General features: G+C 41.4%; 2 protein-coding genes across 2 annotated transcripts; both read right to left on the bottom strand.

The window, feature by feature from the left end:
* Nucleotides 1-2,936: 2,936 nt before the first annotated feature.
* On the bottom strand, nucleotides 2,937-7,933 carry LOC133126712 (polymeric immunoglobulin receptor-like). The gene is made up of 5 exons (XM_061239049.1): nucleotides 7,921-7,933; nucleotides 6,672-6,974; nucleotides 5,981-6,256; nucleotides 3,807-3,859; nucleotides 2,937-3,002 (listed from the first exon to the last, which is right to left on the bottom strand). The coding sequence occupies exons 1-5, from the start codon at nucleotides 7,931-7,933 to the stop codon at nucleotides 2,937-2,939; spliced, it is 711 nt and encodes a 236-aa protein (XP_061095033.1).
* Nucleotides 7,934-10,191: 2,258 nt separating this feature from the next.
* Nucleotides 10,192-24,288, bottom strand: LOC133125937 (polymeric immunoglobulin receptor-like). Its single transcript, XM_061237687.1, has 5 exons — nucleotides 24,151-24,288; nucleotides 23,430-23,753; nucleotides 11,797-12,120; nucleotides 11,063-11,399; nucleotides 10,192-10,213 (listed from the first exon to the last, which is right to left on the bottom strand). The coding sequence occupies exons 1-5, from the start codon at nucleotides 24,251-24,253 to the stop codon at nucleotides 10,192-10,194; spliced, it is 1,110 nt and encodes a 369-aa protein (XP_061093671.1). The 5' UTR covers nucleotides 24,254-24,288.
* Nucleotides 24,289-24,946: the final 658 nt, after the last annotated feature.

The raw sequence follows: 24,946 nt of genomic DNA, 5'->3' as shown, positions 1-24,946 counted from the left end.
AGATTTGGATAAATGTTCCTGAGTTCTGTGAAGGTTTAGACTGCAGCTACAAAACACACTGGAATTGATCCTGTGTTTTGTGTGTGTAAAATAAAGATGCAAATTGTGGTTAAACGACTCAAAGGGGGAATATATATATATAAATATGTTCTCATTTCACAGTGTGCCACTTTAAATTCTGATATTTACTGGCTGTGTAGTTGACTCTGAGATATGATGAACAATCTCACCTGTAGATTTTTCAGGACGACTGAGCTGTACAGGACCTCATCTGCAGGGTTTTCAGAAGGCTGGGACAGTAAAGGGGAACATGTTTCTGTTACTGACCATGGTTAGGGGGTCGGCTCAATTTAATTCAGTCAATTCAAGTACATAATGTGAAAAATGCCCCATTGAGGATTATTCCATTAATCGATACATAAACCATTTAATCCCAAAAAAAATTTTATGAATTAATTTAATGTCATTTCATTGCCTGACTGAACAGAAAGTGGAACTGGCCCCAACCCTGTCCATGCTACCAGAGCACAGGAGAACACACTAAATAAACTCACAAGTAAACATTCTGGACCATTTTCCCTCAAAATAAATGCTTGTTTTCAGAGCAGGATAATATTTTAGCATTTAGCGCCTGTGAGTTCCTCTCCACTATCATAGCCCATTGCTGCTCAGTGACTTCCTGTTTTGAGTTTACATTACGTCACATGACAATCATTTACAGACGCTGTTTTCCAGAGTGGCGAATCGTGGAGAATATCAGTTACTCTCAGGAATACAGAAAAGTGGTATCACCACATACGCACAAAGGCGCATTTATCATCTCTTATAATCAAGTGTAATATTTGCCAATCAACCTACTTGTATTTTAACAAAATAAAGTATGATTTCTAAGAAATACAGGATCTCTAAGAGGATGGGATGAGACTGAATATTAACAATACGATTCTCTGCAAAGGCACTTTATAAATGTGTGAGAAATCCCAGAGTGCTGCTGCTGGACATCTCCAACCAGAAACTGAGTGTGGCTGAAAGTATTCAACTTTCTGAATGTAGTTTCGTTTGATAAGTGCAGGGTTTCTGTATGTATGAATAAAGAACTATCACACTTTACTGTTGCAGTCATTTCTTCTCCATGACCACACCCCCACAATCACTGTATGTCCTTCTCCATTCTGCAGTTCTGTGTTTTGCGGATCCGCTCAAATTTTGATTGACGTTTGATTGATATTGACTGATACTGACTGAAATTGACTGACACTGACTGTCAATGACTGACATTGACTGACACTCACTGACATTCACTGTCACTGACTGACATTGACTGACACTGATTGACATTGACCACACTCACTGACACTCACTGACATTGACCTTCAGCCTTCTCGGCAGAGTGCAGAGTGTAAAACGGCCGTACCGTCAGCTCGTTGCTCCTGTCCTCTCTTGCTCCTGTGCGAGGCTGGACTCCCTCTGTAAGGAGACACAGGATGAGCTGTGATAAGAGAGTGTGATCATGACAGAGCTGAGAGCCCCCCTATGAGACCCCTACTGCCTGTGAAACTCCTGTGCTCAGTGTACTGCACTTCACTAATGCTGTGCTGACTGCTCCTACATACAGCACCCACACTATTCTTTCACACTCAGTGTACTTCATGTGGATACTCACTGTGTCTCTTACACAGCTTCCAGGTAACCGTGGCAACAGCTGCCACCAGCAACAGCATCCCTAGTGCAATCAGGAAGATTGTGAGATCTGAAGGACTGAACAGCAGCAACAGGGTGTGTGAAATTTTCTGCCCATTTGAAATGCTCAAATGACACAGGAGTCTCTCTGAGTACTGCAGCCTTCTCCATCAGTTCAGAAGAGCACAGACAAGCACAAACATGCACAGAGAGAACTGTTGAGGCTCATGATGAGGCTCGTTTTGAGTTCCTTACGTGTGGTGACTGTGGTAGTTGTAGTTTTCTGAGTGACAGTGAGGTGAACAGGGATCTGTAGTTTTCCAGCAGCACACCAATACCAGCCTGTGTCCTCCATGTTGAGCTCCCTCACCGTCACAGTGAAGACCTTTTTAGAGCGGTCATCTTTCATCTCTGATCTTCCAGATTCACCAGAATTCACTTCCAGACAGGAGCCCTTTATCCTGCACCACTTCTTCGTGCTGCTCGGTTCATTATAGTGACACGGCACACTGACATGGCCCCCTTCCACACCGGCCACCTCCTGCTGCTCAACCCAGAGTCCAGGAGGCCCTGAACGCCACAGAATACAGACCAAAATGTTTTGAATTGCATCACTTAACCCTCTGAAACCAAAATAAACTAAAGTTAATTATTTTCATACTCCCATGGATACAGATTGGGAATGGGGTCGCAAAAAGTGCAATTAATGTTGGCAGCACACTCTAATTCTTTATGAAGAGTCAAAATCAATGGGTTTGCAGAGTAACCAAGATATTTTTTAACTCACATGCCAGAACTTTAAAAAAAATGATTTTCCAAAACTCAATGATAACTGCTTGGAAAATTCACTCATTCTGCAGTAGGAAGCGTGCAGCGTATGGTTGGATAACACTCGAATAGTGAAGATGCCGTTATAAAGAGGAAGCAGGTCTCACTGAGTGCAGTGTGTGCTGCAGCCATCTTACCTGCAGTGACTGACAGGTACAGAAATGCTCTCTTATCTCCAGCGCCCTGGATCTCTACAGCACACCAGTAATATCCAGAGTCCTTCATCTGAAGCTTTCTCATGGTAACAGTGAACACATGATGGGTGGGGTCATCAGTGATTGATGTTTCACCAGTATGTTTAGGAGAGTCTGTGCCTACTACAGTTTTACAAACATTAAAGTTTGACCAATGACACCAGAATTTCACGTGATAGTCATATTCTCTATCATAGAGACATGGGATGGTGACAGATTTTCCACTCTGTACAGCTACTTGACAATGGTTTTTTCTCTCAGCCAGTCCGCACAGGTGAACTGTGTACACACCGTCAGCATCTGCAGAGAGAAACACACACATCATCAGTGTGGGTGTATTTTACAGAGCACAGTGTGGTGCAGTATGTAGGGCAGCTGACTCTCAGGCTAAGTGTCAACCCTCCTGTGTGTTTAGGGTTCAATCTTCTGCACCCAACCATTTTGATCTGTTCCCTTCTTCTCTCTCAGAAAAGTGGTATCACCACATACGCACAAAGGCGCATTTATCATCTCTTATAATCAAGTGTAATATTTGCCAATCAACCTACTTGTATTTTAACAAAATAAAGTATGATTTCTAAGAAATACAGGATCTCTAAGAGGATGGGATGAGACTGAATATTAACAATACGATTCTCTGCAAAGGCACTTTATAAATGTGTGAGAAATCCCAGAGTGCTGCTGCTGGACATCTCCAACCAGAAACTGAGTGTGGCTGAAAGTATTCAACTTTCTGAATGTAGTTTCGTTTGATAAGTGCAGGGTTTCTGTACGTATGAATAAAGAACTATCACACTTTACTGTTGCAGTCATTTCTTCTCCATGACCACACCCCCACAATCACTGTATGTCCTTCTCCATTCTGCAGTTCTGTGTTTTGCGGATCAGCTCAAATTTTGATTGACGTTTGATTGATATTGACTGATACTGACTGACACTGACTGACACTGACTGTCAATGACTGACATTGACTGACACTCACTGGCACTCACTGTCACTGACTGACATTGACTGACACTGATTGACATTGACCACACTGACTGACACTCACTGACATTGACCTTCAGCCTTCTCGGCAGAGTGCAGAGTGTAAAACGGCCGTACCGTCAGCTCGTTGCTCCGGTCCTCTCTTGCTCCTGTGCGAGGCTGGACTCCCTCTGTAAGGAGACACAGGATGAGCTGTGATAAGAGAGTGTGATCATGACAGAGCTGAGATCCCCCTATGAGACCCCTACTGCCTGTGAAACTCCTGTGCTCAGTGTACTGCACTTCACTAATGCTGTGCTGACTGCTCCTACATACAGCACCCACACTATTCTTTCACACTCAGCGTACTTCATGTGGATACTCACTGTGTCTCTTACACAGCTTCCAGGTAACCGTGGCAACAGCTGCCACCAGCAACAGCATCCCTAGTGCTATCAGGATGATTGTGAGATCTGAAGGACTGAACAGCAGCAACAGGGTGCCCATTTGAAATGCCAAAATGACACAGGAGTCTCTCTGAGTACTGCAGCCTTCTCCATCAGTTCAGAAGAGCACAGACAAGCACAAACATGCACAGAGAGAACTGCTGGACTCCAGAAACAGGGAGTGGAGAAAAAGGAAATGGAAGCACTAGGGGTCATGTGGGACACCAAGTACATGCAGCATCTACCAGAGAGATGTGTGTCACCACAAGGGGTCAAAAGAGACATTTTTGGCGAAAAGAATCCGCAAACCATATTTGAGCCTTATAATGAAGGTAACACAGCCTATCAAGCCCAAATTAGCCTATCAACATTACTAATAGGTGTAAATGAGCATTCATTAAAATGTTTTACCATACGTGACTACTACATGTGACTGCAGTGGGGTATTTCTGATTATTTGGCTCTTTAACTTTGCGTTTCCATCGCAATAATACCATGTTTTGTTTCGCCTTTCTGCAGTATTAACTCAATTATTTCTTCCTACGGCCCATCACCGTTCATATACCTGCATAGCAGCGCTGTCTGCTCAATATAGTTCACATCGCTTGACTCATCGCAGGCAATTGAGTATGCTGGAGCTGAAATGATGTCCTAAATTTTCTGATTGACGATGTTTGTTGAAAATTCCATGGCATATCGAGAGGTATATCTTTCATTTTCGAACTATCTTTTGTTTTGAAGTCTGAGAAAAGGCGCGAAGCGGAGTGCCTTTACACCACCTAGCTGTGCCAATATCCACGATTGGTATATTGATATCGATATTGGTTCCACAGGTTCGAGTTCCATAACACTTTTATACAACGGTTACCACATTTATCTTTCAAAATTTCACAAAAGAAAGACAAGACAAACTTTATTGTATTTTTAATGGAACTATGTTTTATGGTAAAAATGTATTATTCTGCTGAACAGTAGTTAATTGGTTGCTAAACAACGGTACTGTGAAGTGGCTGGCAATAATGTATCCCCACTCCACTATCGAGGCAACGGTACTAACGTTAGTAGGAATAATATATACCCACTGCACTAACCTTAGCAAAGCAACGATATTGCAATAAGGTATCCCCACTGCTCTAACGTTAGCTGGCGAGCTAGTTTACGTTACATCAGACGACACTGACACACAATTTATGAGCTTTTGTTGTGGACGTTTATCGGGACACTGCCGGATAACGTGCAGGAATTTAAATAACTCTGTGTTTCAATTCCTGTTTCATCGTCATCGGCATTCGGCGGAGTTTGGAGGAGGAGGCCTCACTGACTTTGAGACAGGGGGGATTTTGAGACACATTTGTCAGGAAAAGTACCAACTTAAATAAAAAAACTAGACTACTATGTTACTAATGTTAATGCTTTAACCAGAAGAGACGTGCTTAGTGCTGCAGATGCTGAAGAATGGGGTGCTATGAAGAGTGGAGGAAAAAATGATGTTAATTAATGAAGTTAATAATTATTTAATGAATATTTTATGGGGTTATGTATAGTGTTATTGTATCTATGTGTGTGTGTATGTGCCTGTGTGAATGCAAATGTTTGTGGTTGTGTGTGTTTGTGTGTATGTGTGTGTGCGAATGGGTGCATGAGAGTTGTGACACTGTTCATGTGAAAGAACAGAACTCAGCACTGGTGTGCACCTGGCAGTCTGCGAGAGAGCACTAGCTAGCACCAAAGGGTTTCACAACATGACATTTAGAACACTCTGTTTCTCTCAACCCTCACTGCCAGAAAGTAACAAAGTAAAGTAAAGATCATTGAAAATCTGAGGATAGAATGCACTCTTATACAGGCTCGTTTTGAGTTCCTTACGTGTGGTGACTGTGGTAGTTGTAGTTTTCTGAGTGACAGTGAGGTGAACAGGGATCTGTAGTTCTCCAGCAGCACACCAATACCAGCCTGTGTCCTCCATGTTCAGCTCCCTCACCATCACAGTGAAGACCTTTTTAGAGCGGTCATCTTTCATCTCTGATCTTCCAGATTCACCAGAATTCATTTCCACACAGGAGCCCCTTATCCTGCACCACTTCTTCTTGCTTCTTGATTTACTATAGTGACATGGCCCCCTTCCACACCGGCCAACTCCTGCTGCTCAACCCAGAGCCCAGGAATGTCTGAACACCACAGAATGAACACAAAATTATACAACATTCTTTGATACACAAACCCTACAAGTCACTTGTAGACCAAAGTAAATAACTGTCGTATTGATACTGTCTTGCATACAGACTGGGAGTGGTGTAGCAAAATAATACAATTATTATGCTGGAGTCCAAATACACCAATGTTTTGCAGTAAAACAATGACTTGCCTGGACTTTTACTTGTGGAAGAATTCAATACTGCTAGCATAAGGGGTAGGATCACTCATTTACCCACAATGCAGCAGTCTGCAGTAGAAAGTTCTGTGCAGCGTATGATTGGATAACACTGGAATAATGAAGATGCCCTTATTAAGAGGAAGCAGGTCTCACTGAGTGCAGTGTGTGCTGCAGCCATCTTACCTGCAGTGACTGACAGGTGCAGACGTGCTCCCTTATCTCCAGCGCCCTGGATCTCTACAGCACACCAGTAATATCCAGAGTCCATCATCTGAAGCTTTCTCATGGTAACAGTGAACACATGATGGGTGGGGTCATCAGTGATTGATGTTTTACGTTTAACATTTGGAGAGTCAGTGCATACTATATTATGGCAATTTCGCAATAAGTACCCCTGACACCAGTATTTCACATGATTTTCATATTCTCTATCATAGAGACATGGGAAGGTGACAGATCTTCCTCTGTGTACAACTACTTTACTCACTGTGTACACACCATCAGCATCTGCAGAGAGAAACACACACATCATCAGTGTGGGTGTATTTTACAGAGCACAGTGTGGTGCAGTCTGTAAGGCAGCTGACTCTCAGGCTAAGTGTGAACCCTCCTGTGTGTTTGGGGGTTCAATCCTCTGCACCCAACCATCTCGATCTGTTCCCCTCTTCTCTCTCCTGTTTGAATAAATGCTAAATGTCTGCATTTATATAGCACCTTTATCCAAAGTGCTGTAACATTGATGCTTCTCATTCACCCATTCATACACACATACACCAACGGCGATTGGCTGCCACGCAAGGCACAAAACAGTTGGTAAGGAGCATTTAGGTGTTGCTTGTCTTGCTCAGGAACACCTTGATACAGCCAGGGTGGAATCGAAACTACAACCCTCCGTCTGCCAGATGACTGCTCTTTCCACCTGACCCAATGTCACCACAATCAAGTCCACAGGGGAACATCACTAATACTCTAATTCATTTTAATGCACCGTAAGAAAAGGTGATTCCAACACACTGCATCTAGGTAAAATATGGTCTACCACACCAATGCATTATAATAAAGGTATCATTGGACTTTAATGATGATTGGATTTTATGATGTTCTTGTGTGGAATTAAAGTGTTTGATTGTGAAAACCAAGGCATTCCAGGAGAATACAATACAATAGTTTTTTTACATAAGAAAAATCTTTCACTGGAGTTAATTTTGAAATGTTTCTTGGATACCTCCTTAAAAGCAAAAGTGTGTGAGGGGTTAACTCCAGAAAATACTGTGTACAAATAAGCACACACACAGAATTGTCTCTTTCAGTTTTTATTTTAGCAGAGCTACAAACAGCATTATTTCCTGTGGTTAATCCCCTCAGGACATTGTACTGGGGGTACATTTTAATGTGGGGTTGAAGCCATTTCTGTGAAAGCATTCACACTTACAGAACAAGATCATATCTACTTCTCTTTTTAAGTAAAACTCAGAGCTATAATTTAATGTAATGTCCTCCCTTGTCCAATTGCAAAATGCACAAACTTAAATAAACATTTGTTATCTGTTTAACAAAAAAGGTGAGAAATAAAGGCGTATGAAGTGCAAGCGTTCATGAAAATGTTCAAGAAAAAAAGAAAAGAAACTGATTAATGACACACATGGAAAGCATCTTTTTTAACTTGACTAGTCTTTTTTTAAAGTGCATGAATTCAGTATGTAGCCATAGTCTATTTTTATTTGCGTTTTTAAATGTGTTCTAATCTGTCCAGCAGAGGGCGATAGTTCCTTTTCAAGTTAGGAAAATGTGGTGTCTTTTTTTGTCCAGTAGAGAAAAAAGAGTCAAATATTTGTAATGGGGTGACTGGCTGTATTTGATGCTCTGAAATATGAATCCTCAGGTTCCACACGTTGCTGAACATCCAGGCCTCTTCCTTTGGGCTTGTGGACAAAATTCCTGTTGGGACGTAGTCTTTCGTCACTTTGCTGCCCCCTACTGAACAGACAGGGAACATTCACGCAAAGGTATCAAGATCAATGGGGCTCTAATTCGAGCACGCTTGAGCACAACTAAAAAAGGTGCAATAAAAACAGGAATAGGAATGTTTGTAAATATATGAGGGACTAAAAAGAAATGCAAGTTCCACACGTCATCGCATATGCATCCCATCACATTTTGGGTCTTGATATTTCATGATCAGTGAAACATATTTCTGATATAAACCAACTGTAAATCCAGCATAACGTACCTGTGTATTCTGCCCGGCAACGGAGCTGTAAATCACATCACCGGCTCTATCTGCTGCAGAATGGTGAGACGAGTGTGTGGTCTGTACAGAACAGGACATGCACACACAATATTTCAGTAACTCAAAAAATTACATTACAGAGCGTTATGCAAACATTTCCCATTACATATTCTCTGGGTGAACTGCAGTGGGATTAGCTGGAGGTTGATCCTCAATGCCACAAAAATGCATTAAAACTCAAACAGCTAATCGTTAACAGATTTGGATAGCAGTTCCTGAATTCTGTGAAGGTTTAGACTGCAGCTACAAAACACACTGCAATTGATCCTGTGTTTTGTGTGTCTAAAGTAAACATGCAAATTGTGGTTGAACAACTCAAAAGGAGAATATATATACATACATATAAATATGTTCACATTTCACAGTGTGCCACTTTAAATTCTGATATTTACTGGCTGTGTAGCTGACTGAGATATGATGAACAATCTCACCTGTAGATTTTTCCGGACGACTGAGCTGTACAGAACCTCATCTGCAGGGTTTTCAGATGGCTGGGACAGTAAAGGGGAACATGTTTCTGTTACTGACCATGGTTAGGGGGTTGGCTCAATTTAATTCAGTCAATTCAGTCAATTCAAGTTCATAATGTGAAAAACGCCCCATTGAGGATTATCCCATGAATTCTTGTGTTTGATTTGCACTTTGTTGTACGTTGCTCTGGATAAGAGCGTCTGCTAAATGTCACGTAATGTAATGTCATAAACCATTTAATCAAAAAAACTTTTAATGAATGAATTTAATGTAATTTCATTGCCTCACTAGTAAACATTCAGTATCATTTACCCTCAAAATGAATGCTTGTTTTCAAAGCTGTTGAGAGCAGGATAATTTTTCAGCATTTAGTGCCTGTGAGTTCATCTCCACTATCACAGCCCATTGCTGCTCAGTGACTTCCTCTTTTGAGTTTACATTACATCACATGACAATCATTTACAGACGCTCTTTTCCAGAGTGGTGAACAGTGGAGAATATCAGTTACTCTCAGGAATACAGAAAAGTGGTGTCACCACAGAGGCACAAAGGCGCATTTAAAATCTCTTATAATCAAGTGTAATATTTGCCAATCAAATTATTTGTATTGTAACAAAATAAAGTAGGATTTCTAAGAAATACAGGATCTCTAAAAATATGCAGGATGAGATGAGACTGAATAATAACAGTACGATTCTCTGCAAAGGCACTTTATAAATGTGTGGGAAATCCAGCCACTACTCAACCTGTGACTGATGTGGACTTATTCTGTGTGATGATGACTGTGTGTTGGTGAACACTGTGCTGTAGGTCACTTCATCTTCAGAGTCTGCAGTCTAGTGCCATCAGGATGATTATGAGATCTGAAAGACTGAACAGCAGCAACAGGGTATGTGAAATTTTCTGCCCATTTGAAATGCCCAAATGACACAGGAGTCTCTCTCAGTACTGCAGCCTTCTCCATCTGTTCAGAAGAGCACAGACAAGCACAAACATGCACAGAGAAAACTGTTGGACTCCAGAAACAGGGAGTGGAGAAAAAGGAAATGGAAGCGCTAGGGGTCATGTGGGACACCAAGTACATGCAGCGTGTACCATATCCCAGCATGCACTGGGCCATGTGATACTGATAAGTGCTCGAGAGGCCTGGCTATCTGGACTTTAGTGAGCATGTCTGCAGGAGGAGGCCTCTGACTTTGAGACAGGGGGAATTTTGAGACACATTTGTCAGGAAAAGTACCAACTTAAATATAAAGACTTTACTATGTTACTAATGTTAATCCTTTTGTTTTCATACTGAACTTCTTGATTTAAAAAGAAACAGATTTGAATATTTTACTGGCTCTTCCATCATAAATACCACACCTTTTATTGTAATTGTTTGTTGCTGGAACAGGTGAGAAAGGTGTTGAGACTGTTGAATACTTTGAGGTTGAAGGCTTGGAGGATGTTGCTGCTGTGGTTGCTGTGGTAAAAAAAGAATAAAAAGTTAATCATATTTTATGAATATTTTATGGTGTTATGTATAGTGTTATTGTATCTATGTGTGTGTGTGTGTGTGTGTGTGTGTGCCTGTGTGAATGCAAATGTTTGTGCTTGTGTGTGTATGTGTGTGTGTGCGAATGGGGGCATGAGTACATGTTCATGTGAAAGAACAGAACTCAGCACTGGTGTGCACCTGGCAGTCGGTGAGAGAGCACTAGCTAGCACCAAAGGGTTTCACAACATGAACAATCTGTTTCTCTCAACCCTCACTGACAGAAAGTGACAGAAAAGATCATTGAAAATTCGAGGATAGAACGCATTCTTATACAGGCTCGTTTTGAGTTCCATACGTGTGGTGACTGTGGTCGTTGTAGTTTTCTGAGTGACAGTGATGTGAACAGGGATCTGTAGTTCTCCAGCAGCACACCAATACCAGCCTGTGTCCTCCATGTTCAGCTCCCTCACCGTCACAGTGAAGACCTTTTTAGAGCGGTCATCTTTCATCTCTGATCTTCCAGATTCACCAGAATTCACTTCCACACAGGAGCCCTCTATCCTGCACCACTTCTTCATGCTGCTCGGTTCATTATAGTGATACGGCACACTGACATGGCCCCCTTCCACACCGGCCACCTCCTGCTGCTCAACCCAGAGTCCAGGAGGCCCTGAACGCCACAGAATACAGACCAAAATATTTAGAATTGCATCACTTAACCCTCTGAAACCAAAATAAACTAAAGTTAATTATTTTTATACTCCCATGGATACAGATTGGGAATGGGGTCGCAAAAAGTGCAATTAATGTTGGCAGCACACTCTAATTCTTTATGAAGAGTCAAAAATCAATGGGTTTGCAGAGTAACCAAGATATTTTTAAACTCACATGCCAGCACTTTAAAAAAAATGATTTTCCAAAAGTCAATGATAACTGCTTGGAAATTTCACTCATTCTGCAGTAGGAAGTGTGCAACGTATGGTTGGATAACACTCGAATAGTGAAGATGTCATTATAAGGAAGGAAGCAGGTCTCACTGAGTGCAGTGTGTGCTGCAGCCATCTTACCTGCAGTGACTGACAGGTGCAGATATGCTCCCTTATCTCCAGCGGCCTGGATCTCTACAGCACACCAGTAAGATCCAGAGTCCTTGATCTGAAGCTTTCTCATGGTAACAGTGAAGACATGATGGGTGGGGTCATCAGTGATTGATGTTTTACCAGTACGTTTAGGAGAGTCAGTGCCTACTACAGTTTTACAAACATTAAAGTTTGACCAATGACACCAGTATTTCACGTGATAGTCATATTCTCTATCATAGAGACATGGCATGGTGACAGATCTTCCTCTCTGTACAACTACTTTACTCACTGTGTACACACAGTCAGCATCTGAAGAGAGAAACACACACATCATCAGTGTGGGTGTATTTTACAGAGCACAGTGTGGTGCAGTATGTAGGGCAGCTGACTCTCAGGCTAAGTGTCAACCCTCCTGTGTGTTTAGGGTTCAATCTTCTGCACCCAACCATTTTGATCTCTTCCCTTCTTCTCTTTCCTGTTTGAATAAATGCGAAATTTCTGAATTTATATCGCACCTTCATTCACCCATTTTCACCCACTCACCCACTCATACACACACTCACACACCAACGGCGATTGGCTGCCATTCAAGGTACCAAGGGGGTTTGTCTTGCTCAGGGACACTTTGCTCTAACCGCCTGAGCCAATGCTGCCACAATAATATACACAGGGAAAAATCACTAATACTCTAATTCATTCTAATACACCATAATAAAAGACATAACCAACACACTGCATCGAGGTAAAATATGGTCTAACACTCCAATGCATTTTATGATGTCTTTGTATGAAATTAAAGTGTTTGATTGTCAAAACCAAGGCATTAAAAATGTTTCTCTATTTCCTGAGATCATGGACTTTAAAAAATGATACAAACGCATTATACAATGAAAACAATGATGTTTGAGAAGAACATGCTCTCTGGATGGCAGTACCATCACAGGTGGAGACTTAAAAGCAACAATTTGTGAGGGGGAGCTCCAGAACCAATGAGCACACAAAGATGTGCATTTCGTCCACTCTTTCAGTTCTCTTCATTTTAGCAGAGCTACAAACAGCATTATTTCCTGAGGTTAATACCCTCTGCTCACCACAGTGATAAACATTGTACAGTGGGATCATTTTAATGTTGGGTTGAAGCCATTTCTGTGGAAACATTCACACTTACAGCACAAAATAATATCAACTTCTCTTTTTAGTAAAGCTCAGAGCCATTCTAATCATGCACTATGTGAAGTGTGAAAAAGTCATATTGCAACTCCTTCCGCTTCTTGGGTTCAACATCACACACAAAGCTATGTTCACGCTTTAATTGTGTTTAGACATTTGTATTTGTACTTGTCAGCTCTTAATCCTTGTGTTGTCTTAAGGGTCAAAAATTACTCACCACTATGTTTAATAGCAGACAAGCAAAAATAATAGCAAGCAAAAAACCCCATTATGATCTTTTTTCAACTTGAAATTTGATGACAAAGTTTGTGATGAGTGACAGGTTTTTTCTTCATGCAAAATAGAATTCAGTTCATTAAAAGTCAATTAAGCTCCTTTAAAGGTTCATGGGTTTTGTGAAGGCATTTTTGACCCTTAGGCCAAGGGGACTATGCACAATGTGAAGACTACACAAGGGTTAAAGTAGAACTGCTGCTCACAAGATATTAAAAAAAAAAATATATATATATATATATATCCTGTGAACAGCAGTTCTGCAGAAAGAAATGCCTTGTTAATCAGAGAGGTGTGAGGAGAAAGGCCTGACTGGTCAATACTGACAGGGAGGTGACAGTGACGTAAATAAGCGCACATTACAACAGTGATACGCAGAAGAGCATCTCTGGACACACAACGCATCAAACCTCTAAGTGGATAGGCTACAGCCGCAGACGACCACTCAGTCTAAATAATAATCATCAATCAATACCTAATAAAGTGCTCACTGAGTGTACATATAATCAGAATAGAACTAATGAACTCAAATCGACCATCACTACATACTTTGAATTTATGCACTTCAACCCTTTTTTGTTTTTTTTTCTAGACACCGTGGGGCGTGAAAATCCAAGGAGATGAGCAGTTTCTGAGATATTCTAACTACCCTGTCTGGCACTAACAACCATTCTCCGGTCAAAATCACTTTTCTTCATTCTGACATTTTGTTTGAAAAACAGCCGAACATCTACAACAGCTGCATTTAGTAGCTGCCACATGATTGGCTGATTCAATATTTGCATTAAAAAGCTGGTGCACAGGTCTACCTAATAAAGTGCTCACTGAGTGTATTCTAATCACATTAGTCCTATTATCCATCCATCCATCCATTATCTGAACCCGCTTATCCTGATCAGGGTCGCAGGGGGGCTGGAGCCTATCCCAGCATACATTGGGCGAAAGGCAGGAATACACCCTGGACAGGTCGCCAGTCCATCGCAGGGCACACACACCATTCACTCACACACTCACACACTCATACCTACTGGCAATTTAGACTCTCCAATCAGCCTAACATGCATGTCTTTGGACTGTGGGAGGAAACCGGAGTATCCGGAGGAAACCCACGCAGACACGGGGAGAACATGCAAACTCCGCACAGAGAGGCCCCGGCCGACGGGGATTCGAACCCAGGACCTCCTTGCTGTGAGGCGGCAGTGCTACCCACTGCACCATCCGTGCCGCCTAGTCCTATTATGTATTATGTAAACTACATACTTCAGTATTACTCATTCATTCAAGTTCATGGCACAGACAGTCTCTATGCTACAATGCTCCAGAGTTCAGTATACAGTGTGAGAAACGAGTCCTACCTGGCAGCACAGAGGGGAAGAGGATGGAGAGGAAGAGTATCAGAGTGAGAGCCATATGTGCCTGATGGGTGTGTGTGTCTGTTAGAGACTCCAGCTCCCTTTAGCGTGAGTCTCACTTCCTGTTCCTCTCAGTCCCCACCTCTTTGGTCCCTCGTACTCTGTAGTCTGTGCTCTCTCAGTGGCCAGAGCAGGATAACTATTATTATCATTTAATATTTATGTATTCCAGAGGTGGGCAAAGAGCGCCATATCCATTTCTGGATTTCATACCAACTTCTGGCCTTAATTACATAATTAGCCTTTTACGACATCTGACATTTTAGCTGCAGTACATTTCTTGATGACTGGTCTTGTGTCCCCCATTTTACTGTCATCAAATCTTTGAGAGAACCAGTGTTGGTGCATTCAGCCAATTAGTTCATTTAGCCAGGGTAACTGGTGGAAACAAAAACCTGCATACACCTTGGCCCTCAAGGACCGGAATTGCCCACCCCTCTATTATACTCTAAACTGAAATGATTCATACAGTTAGATCATTAAATTGTTTTTCAGTGGTAATATTATTGTTCATTTTTAATGAGATATATTTGAATATATTTGAAAATTACCTATATGCTATAGGAAATTTGAAATTGTAATTGTCATTTGTTAGCGCTCCTGGGAAATTGTGTTTCGAATGCTCTGGGGGTTTTTAAATCGCCGAGGAAAAATGTGATCGTTCTAATCTGTCCTGCAGAGGGCGATAGTTCCTGTTTTAGTTAGCAAAATTGTGGCGTCTTTTTTTGTCCAGTAATAAAAAGCAGAGTCAAATATTTGTAATGTAGTGACTGGCTGTATTTGATGCTCTGAAATAGGAATCCTCAGGTTCCACACGTTGCTGAACATCCAGGCCTCTTCCTTTCGGCTTGTGGACAAAATTCCTGTTGGGACGACACTCTTTCGTCACGTTGCTGCCCCCTACTGAACAGACAGGGAACATTCACGCAAAGGTATCAGGATAATTGGGGTTCCAATACGAGCACACTTGAGCACAACTAGAAAAGGTTAAACGAAAAACAGGAATAGGAATATTTGTCAATATAAGAGGGATTAAAAAATAAATGCAAGTTCCACAAGTCGCAGCACATGGCTTTAATATGTATCCCATAACATTTTGGGTGCTGATATTTCATGATCAATGAAACATATTTCTTATATAAATCAACAGTAATTCCAGCAAAACGTACCTGTGTTTTCTGCCCGGCAACTGAGCTGTAAATCACATCACCGGCTCTATCTGCAGCAGAACGGTGAGACGAGTGTGTGGTCTGCACGGAACAGGACATGCACACACAATATTTCAGTAACTCAAAAAATAACATTACAGAGAGTTAGGCAAACATTTCCCATTACATATTCTCTGGGTCAACTGCAGTGCGATTAGCTGGAGGTTAATCCTCAATACCACAAAAATGCATTAAAACTCGAACATTTAATCGTTAACAGATTTGGATAGCAGTTCCAGAGTTCTGTGAAGGTTTAGACTGCAGCTACAAAACACACTGCAATTGATCCTGTGTTTTGTGTGTCGAAAGTAAAGAGGCAAATCGTAGTCAATCAACTCAAAAGGGGAACATATATAAATATGTTCACATTTCACTGTGTGCCATGTTAAATTCTGATATTTACTGGCTGTGTAGCTGACTGAGATATGATGAACAATCTCACCTGTAGATTTTTCAGGACGACTGAGCTGTACAGAACCTCATCTGCAGGGTTTTCAGATGGCTGGGACAGTAAAGGGGAACATGTTTCTGTTACTGACCACGGTTAGGGGGTTGGCTCAATTTCATTCAGTCAATTCAAGTTCATTATGTGAAAAATGCCCCATGGAGGATTATCCCATGAATCGATACATAAACCCTTTAATCAAATCTTTAAAAAAATTAATGTAATTTCATTGCCTGACTGAACAGACAGTGGAATCGACCCCAAGCCTGTCCGTGTTTCCCACTGCTACAAGAGCAGAGGAGGACACACTAAAATTTAGTGACTAAATTAACTCACTCGTGAACATTCTGGAACATTTTCCCTCAACAAAGAGGCACATTTATAATCTCTTATAATCAAGTGAAATAATTGCCAAACAAACTGTTCATATATGGCAATAAAATAAAGTATAATTTCTAAGAAATACAGGATCTCTAAAGAGGATGGGATGAGACTGAATATTAACAGTACGATTCTCTGCAAAGGCACTTTATAAATGTGTGAGAAATCCTGCCACTACCCACTCTGTGACTGTTGTGGACTTATTCTGTGTGATGATGACTGCCTGTAGCAGCCCCACAGAAAGATGGTCCAACACTTTAACTGATGGTCTTAGATTCATGGAAATCAACGAACTGGTTGTAAAAGACAATAAAAAAGAAACACTGCTAGCTCCCGATACAGTTTCAAAACGTGAACTACCATAATTAGCTCTTACAAAGCTTAAACTAACTTTGGCTAAACAAAACCTTTAGCAATTCAGTCCTTATGATTAAAACTCATTTATGGCACCAAGCACATATCACTATCACACTGTTACAATTGATACTAACCTTGTGCCTCTTCGGGGGGTGCTAATAAACCAACATACAAAATAAAAGCCCTTATACTCAGGACAATGAAGCAGTATAAGCTTAAAATGTAAATTAGATATTCAAACAGCATCAACAAATTCACTGATGCAAAACATATTCAGGTCATTTACACTGCGTGTTGGTGAACACTGTGCTGTAGGTCACTTCACCTTCAGAGTCTGCAGTCTGCCAGGGGAGAGACACAACGTTGAACTCATAACAGCTGGTCTATCCGTACAGACCTCTACCTTTCATATTGTACAGTAGGGCCGTTCAACTGGTGCACCAGTGTAAGCCAGTCATAAGTAACATTTGGTGTCATGCGCTGGTCAGCTTGCTGACTTCCCCCTCCCGGAGCATACATTGTTAGGCCCCACCTTTTTGGCACACATGCCTGTGGGGGAGAGCTAGGGAAGGATTCCAAGAGGAGCCTTCTTGGGCCCTGGGGGCCCCCCATTTCTCACATTCCTAACAGGTTAAGAGCACAGGAATACTGGAGATGGCATACAAATGTTTCATGATAATCCCAGGTCAGAATATAGTAATGTTTGGTGTTATTCTGATTGGTTCAGTGCGACTGGTGTAATGGTCTAGTTTTTGTAACAGTCTACCTTTGATATCATAACCATTCAGGAGCCGAGGGGAAACTGGGCTTTTTCGAGTTTCCGAAGTATTGTGTGTGCATGTCCAGTTCTGTACAGACCACACACTCGTCTAACCGTTCTGCAGCAGATAGAGCTGTCATGTGATCTAAAGCTCAGTTGCCGGGCAGAAAACAGTGCTCATATTGCCATCGTGGTAATATGCAAGTTACAGTACAATGAAACAGGTACAGTAATAAGCATGGGGCGGTTCTAGGATGCAAGGCAAGAAACATTTTTGGGGTTATTTATGTTTTTTTTCTAATTGTTTCACATGTGAAAAAACAATGACAAAACAATATGCATTACTAGCCTACTAAGACATTAATGAATTGGCGATAAGCTGTTGATACGCTAATGTATAGGATGACATTAACAATGACAAATAAATAGTCTTTTGTCATCAAGGCCCTTCTCTGAGCTCACAAACAAAAGTTAAGGCTATTCAGTAGATAAATGCTCTAAGCAAATGCATAATGCAAACCCTGGGTATCTTCCTCTGAATTAACACAAAGGGAACAATTTTGAGGCTCTTTCTTTGGTGCGCTGTGTGCAAAAACAGGGAGTGTGGCACAAATGTGGCATGGAATCAGGAATAGAATGCTCTGGGACTCATTCTATTCCATATTCCATACCACACTGCCTGAGGACTGAAGAGCCTCAGAATTGCACCAGTTATGACTAAACTGAATTACACAGCATATCATATATACATGATGTAAGACAATTATATGTTTATGGATCAAGAATAAAAACAAATATCTTCACCATATTTAAGGCCATTAAAGTCATGGACTGTGTTGTGAAGAACAAACTACAAGGTGGAGAGCAATCCCTGCCATGGTACACCAACATAATGCCATTTTACAGGCCTGTTTCAATTGGAGAAGAATAACATGAAGTGGCTGGATAAGTAACACATGCCTCAGAGCTGTGGTTTTGCCTCAGAGCTGTGGTTTTGAACAAAGCAAGAGTGTGTATTATCATCTTTTAGACATTTATTACAATAAATGGCACTAGGTTGGCCAATCAGATTTTAGGGACGGTACCGGCTACCCCGGCCACCCTGTTAGAACCGCCCATGGTAATAAGTAACAAAACTACTGTCTTACTGCATCTTTATGACTCTACTTTCCCCCAAGATTTCTCTCTTTCTCTTTTATTTCAAGGATCACATGCAGAGTGGCTCTGGTAAAGGGTTCACAACTACTATTTTAATTTGCTAAAAATGTTTTCAAAGAACATGTTACTCTGTGCTGTTTGGTTCCTGAATATCAGAGCTTCAGTGAAGCTTCAGTGAAGTTCTTGCACGGCAAACTCCACCTCTTATTCCACTGATACTTTAATTTCACACAGACCAGGAGTTCTATACTGCCAATATTTAATACATTTAAACAGTGTGGGCTTTCAAAAAGAATCCCTTAGCGCACTACAGAAATAGGTGATCTGACTGACTAAATGCCATTGGGTGTTAATTTGGTAGTAATTAGCAGCTTGTTTGGGATTATGGATGAACTAAATAATTTGCAGTCTTGCTCTTCAGCCAAATATCAACACCCTAAATGCTATGGGATACATATCTTAAAGCCCTGTGCTGCGACCTGCGGAACTTGCATTTCACTTCCTCATATATTGGCAAACATTCCTATTCCTGTTGTTTATTGCACCTTTTTCTGGTTGCGCTGAAGCATGTTCGTATTAGAACCCCAATTATCTTGACATCTTTGCGTGAATGTTCCCTGTCTGTTCAGTAGGGGGCAGCAACGTGACGAAAGAGCACCGTCCCAACAAGGGAAGAGGCCTGGATGTTATATTACGGTTAAATGGCGCGGAACATGAAGATTTATATTTCAGAGGATCAAATACAGTCCCTACCCCTTTACAAATGTTTGACCTCAGAAATAGACACCTTCAGTTTCCTTATTTGATTGCTTACTGCAGTCCTCTGCTGTACAGATTAGAAATGTTCAGATCTTTACATGGAAATAAACAAATTTTTAAAAAAAATTATATAGGTGACTGGCTCAAAAACACAAATACAAATACAAATAAAATCTTCTACTAATGGAGGAATGACACTTTTCTCACACACAAAAAATGACTAACTTTCAAAACTAAATGCAAAGGCAAATTATAACAAGTAACCATATTCTTTATATTGTTTGGAATTCCACAAATTCCAGAGCTGGGAAGATTCTGATGAGGCCCAGGTGATGACATCAGAGCGACACTACATCTATAAAAAGTGGAAAACACAATTTCATCATATCATTTCGATGACTATCCATGTACATACAAGAGTGCTTTAGTTTGTCTCCTGGTACACTTCTGAGCTTTTCTTTGCCATTACATAGGCATGCTGAATAATAAATAAATAAATAAATAAATAAATAAATAAATAAAAGAGTAAAAATAAGTTAATGCAAAATACAATGCATTTTGATAGGGGAATAGCTGTCACGTTTCAGGTCTGTCTCGCCATGTTTTATGTTTATTTATGTTTATTTATGTTGTCTTAGTCACGTAGTGTCTTATTTTATTTTCTTGTCATGTTTAGTTATGTCTCGTTACGATTATATTACCTGGTTATGTTGAGTGATTATCGTCTTAGTTTCGCTTTGTGTTATGTTTTGATGCATGTTTATTGTTATGTTAACTGGTCGTTGTTATGCATACACTTATACATGTTTTTCCGCAAACCTTGCGTTCCGCCTTTTCTCTCTCTCTCTCTCTCTTTCTGTCATTCACTCCCTAAGTGTTTCCATTTGTCTATTTACTAAAACTACTAACGCTAGATCAGGATTGGGTAGAGACTAACAAACTAATCATGTGTTCATGTTACCTTACGTTTCTCGTGCATGTCATTTACTAATTTACTAATGCTAGGGAAGGATAGGTTTATTACTAACGATTACTAATCTCCTTGTTAAACTTGTCATCCATCGCACCTGTTTTCCATTTCCTTGCTACGCTCTAACTAATTGTCTGCACCTGTCTACACCCGCATTTATAGCCCAGTCGCGCTACTGTTCACTGCGAAATTGTCTGCCTCTAGTTTTACTACGCAACTCTTGAGCATTAGTTACTGGTTGAGTTCACGTTACGATCCAAGCCTGTTACCGACCATTGTCTATTGATTTCTGTTTTGTTGACCACTGTTTGTTTTTGACCACGTCCTCGCCTACCGTTTTTGTACTTTTGCCCCGCTGATTGTTTCATGGTTTCGATTCCCGCTTCGCCCACGACTACGCCTCTGCCTGCCGTCCGCCTGTTCATCTGCCCCGCTGACTGCTCTCCTGCTACCGGACCTCCCTGCACGTCTACCGACTACGAGTTTGCCTCTTCCCTCGGCACCGTGCTTTTTGTTTGTTTACTTTTTGTTTGGCTGGATCTACATGTATGGACTTTGCTTGTGTTGACTACTCTCCTGGGATTCGTCCCGAATGAAGCCCTGAGGGGTCTTTATCTTACCATTGTTTCTGAGTCGTGCATTTTGGGTCCAACCCCCACGCACCCGTCTCAATAGCTGTAGCACCTCAGAATTAAGTCTTTCAACCATCCAAAGCCCAGGCAGTCATTACAGCTATTGTATACAGTTGTGAAAAAATACCTTTTAGTATCTTTTAGGACACAAATATTCTCTAGAAATAAAATTTAGATTCTCAGTGGGCATGAGGCATTTTTAACAGAAGATTAAGGTAAGATCTGAAATGGAAACTGGACCACATTTCCGTTTGAAGGGCTTCAACAGTGTGCAACTTGTGGTGAAAGCATTGGCCCTGCCCTCTGATACAGTTCCGAGAAGCTGTGCTGCTAGAAGCTCATGGAGTTATTAACTCAAACTCTTGCCTGATGATAACACTGATGAATAATAGAACGATCACATGACTCACTGCGGTTTTGCCAGATCTTCCAAAAGGCGACGGCGGTGCATATTAGGAACACCAAAACAAGCCCGGTGTGACGTAGCACCCACAGAGTCCTTCTCAGGCACGTCTGTGCACTACACAGAGAAGACTGCTTTGAGTGTCATTCAAAGAGTGCACTACAAACAACGTTTTTGCGCAGTAGTGTCAAACTTATTTCCAAATATGCAGCCAGCAAAAGCCCTGAATGAAGAGGGAAAGATGCTCTGAGATGCATTGCGGGCATGGACATAGACTGGCCTCACTCACTGAAAGGGGAAATGCTCAGGGGAGAACACAAAACTCACCCAGAACACAGCTGGCTTCCTTGTTCCGGGGGACTGGTCTTTCGATCATTGATGGTATCTGTCAGCAAATGCAAAGTCCAAACTGAAATTGTACATGCATCGTTTTGCCAAACTTATACTTCTAATGTTTAAATCAAAACATTTGGTTTCACCATGTTTCACACTTCTGTATTAAAGCCCTTGCAAAAGTGAGACTAGGCCAAGAGTGGCAGGGGAATCTTCCTAGGGTCACAGAGGAAGAACCCTTAGAAGGGACCAGGCTCAAGAGAGGGAGCCCATCTTCCTGTGGCTGCTCAGGGTCGGGATGCAGACCAGCTGACATGAATGTGTGAGATATTCACCATCCTATTGATGGGGAAATGTCTCACAAATTAATTAGCCACTATCTGAAACCCTTACATATTATCATTTAAATCATCTGCTCGGTGTTATTGTGTTTGTATATTGTGTTATCATAAAGATTACAAAACTCCTAAACAATGGCTCTACTGTTAGCTTAAATGTGTCACTCAAACTAATATTTTGTAAAAACCCTGGGAGTACATGAAGACAATTCAGCTCTCTGGTCACATAGATCAAATATATAACAATTGAGGTATGAAAAAGGCTTTATAAATCAGATAATACCTTTTAATTGTCACTGAGCACAATTGGTTCTTTTTTAACAATACAGTACTTCATGAAATTTCTACTCATAAAAAAAAAATCTGCATGAAATTCAGATTCCTCTGTTTTTCAACCCTCACTGAGAGAGCGCCAGAAAAGACAGATTAAAATTCTATAGTTTAGGGTTTTCCCCTACATTGATGGAATGCATTCCAATACAGGCTCGTTTTGAGTTCCTTACGTGTGTGTTACGTGTTGCTGCTGTGGTTGCTGTGGTCACCAGAAGAAACGTGCTTAGTGCTGCAGAATGGGTTGCAATGAAGAGACAGTGGAGGAAAAAATGATGTTCGATAATAAAGTTGATACATTTTATTTAATATTTTATAGTGTTATTTATAGTGCCATTGCATTTGCATGTGTGTGTGCATGTGTGTTACTGTGTGAATGTGAATGTGTGTGCTTCTGTGTGTGTGTGTGTGTGTGTGTGTGTGTGTGTGTGTGTGTGTGTGTGTGCGCGCATGTGAATGTGTGCATGAGGGTTGTGACATTGTGGTAAGAACAGAACTCAGCACTGGTGTGCATCCTACAGTCTGTGAGAGAGCACTAGCTAGCACCAGAGGGTGGAAATACATTTCACAACATGACATTTAGAACACTCTTTTTCTGTCAACCCTCACTGACAGAAAGTGACAGAAAAGATCATTGAAAATTCGAGGAAAGAATGCATTCTTATACAGGCTCGTTTTGAGTTACTTACATGTGGTGACTGTGGTCATTGTAGTTTTCTGAGTGACAGTGAGGTGAATAGGGATCTGTAGTTCTCCAGCAGCACACCAATACCAGCCTGTGTCCTCCATGTTCAGCTCCCTCACCATCACAGTGAAGACCTTTTTAGAGCGGTCATCTTTCATCTCTGATCTTCCAGATTTACCAGATTCACCAGAATTCACTTCCACACAGGAACCCTCTATCCTGCACCACTTCTTCATGCTGCTCGGTTCATTATAGTGACACGGCACACTGACATGGCCCCCTTCCACACCGGCCACCTCCTGCTGCTCAACCCAGAGTCCAGGAGTGTCTGAACACCACAGAATAAACACAAAAACATTCATTGATACACAAACTGCACAAGTCACTTCAAGATCAAAGCAAATAGCTGTCATATTCTGTCTTGGATACAGACTGGGAATGGTGTTGCAAAGAATACAATTAAAGCACCACTCTGCTGGAGGTGCAGAGTCCAAATACACCAATAGTTCTGCAGTGAAGCAATGATTTGCCTGGACTTTTACATGTTCTGGAAGAATTCAATACTGCTAGCATAAGGGGTAGGATCACTCATTTACCCACAGTGCAGAAGTCTTCAGTAGAAATCTCTGTGCAGCGTATGATTGGCTAACACTGGAATAGTGAAGATGCCGTTATTAAGAGGAAGCAAGTCTCACTGAGTGCAGTGTGTGCAGCAGCCATCTTACCTGCAGTGACTGACAGGTGTAGATATGCTCCCTTATCTCGAGCGCGCTGGATCTCTACAGCACACCAGTAATATCCAGAGTCCATCATCTGAAGCTTTCTCATGGTAACAGTGAACACATGATGGGTGGGGTCATCAGTGATTGATGTTTCACCTTTAACCGTTGGAGAGTCAGTGCATACTACAGATTCACAAGTAATCCAGTATGATCCATAACACCAGTATTTCACATGATTTTCATATTCTCTATCATAGAGACATGGGATGGTGACAGATTTTCCACTCTGTACAGCGACTTCACTCACTGTGTACACACCGTCAGCATCTGCAGAGAGAAACACACACATCATCAGTGTGGGTGTATTTTACAGAGCACAGTGTGGTGCAGTCTGTAGGGCAGCTGACTCTCAGGCTAAGGGTGAACCCTCCTGTGTGTTTGGGGGTTCAATCCTCTGCACCCAACCATCTCGATCTGTTCCCCTCTTCTCTCTCCTGTTTGAATAAATGCTAAATGTCTGCATTTATATAGCACCTTTATCCAAAGCGCTGTAACATTGATGCTTCTCATTCACCCATTCATACACACATTCACACACACACCAACGGCGATTGGCTGCCACGCAAGGCACAAAACAGCTGGTAAGGAGCATTTAGGGGTTGCTTTTCTTGCTCAGGAACACCTTGATACACCCAGGGTGGAATCGAAACGGCAACCCTCCGTCTGCCAGACGACTGCTCTTACCACCTGAGCCAATGTCACCACAATAAAGTGCACAGGGGAACATCACTAATACTCT

The sequence above is a fragment of the Conger conger genome, chromosome 4 (genome assembly GCF_963514075.1).
Source record: "Conger conger chromosome 4, fConCon1.1, whole genome shotgun sequence".
Classification (NCBI taxonomy): Eukaryota; Metazoa; Chordata; class Actinopteri; order Anguilliformes; family Congridae; genus Conger; species Conger conger.
This window is presented reverse-complemented; position numbering and strand designations above follow the sequence as displayed.

Bases quoted from the DNA above. Each gene is read 5' to 3' on its own strand.
- LOC133126712 (XM_061239049.1), bottom strand. The intron at 6,257-6,671 runs GTAAGATGGCTG...TGGGTTGAGCAG, and splicing joins GCACCTGTCAGTCACTGCAG to CAGGAGTTGGCCGGTGTGGA. The intron at 3,860-5,980 runs GTAAGGAACTCA...GTCTCCTTACAG, and splicing joins AACTACCACAGTCACCACAC to AGGGAGTCCAGCCTCGCACA.
- LOC133125937 (XM_061237687.1), bottom strand. From the start codon at position 24,253: ATGAGAAAGCTTCAGATGATGGACTCTGGATATTACTGGTGTGCTGTA. The intron at 12,121-23,429 runs GTAAGTAACTCA...TTCTCTCTTCAG, and splicing joins AATGACCACAGTCACCACAT to ATGCTGACTGTGTGTACACA. The intron at 11,400-11,796 runs GTAAGATGGCTG...TGTGGCGTTCAG, and splicing joins GCACCTGTCAGTCACTGCAG to GGCCTCCTGGACTCTGGGTT.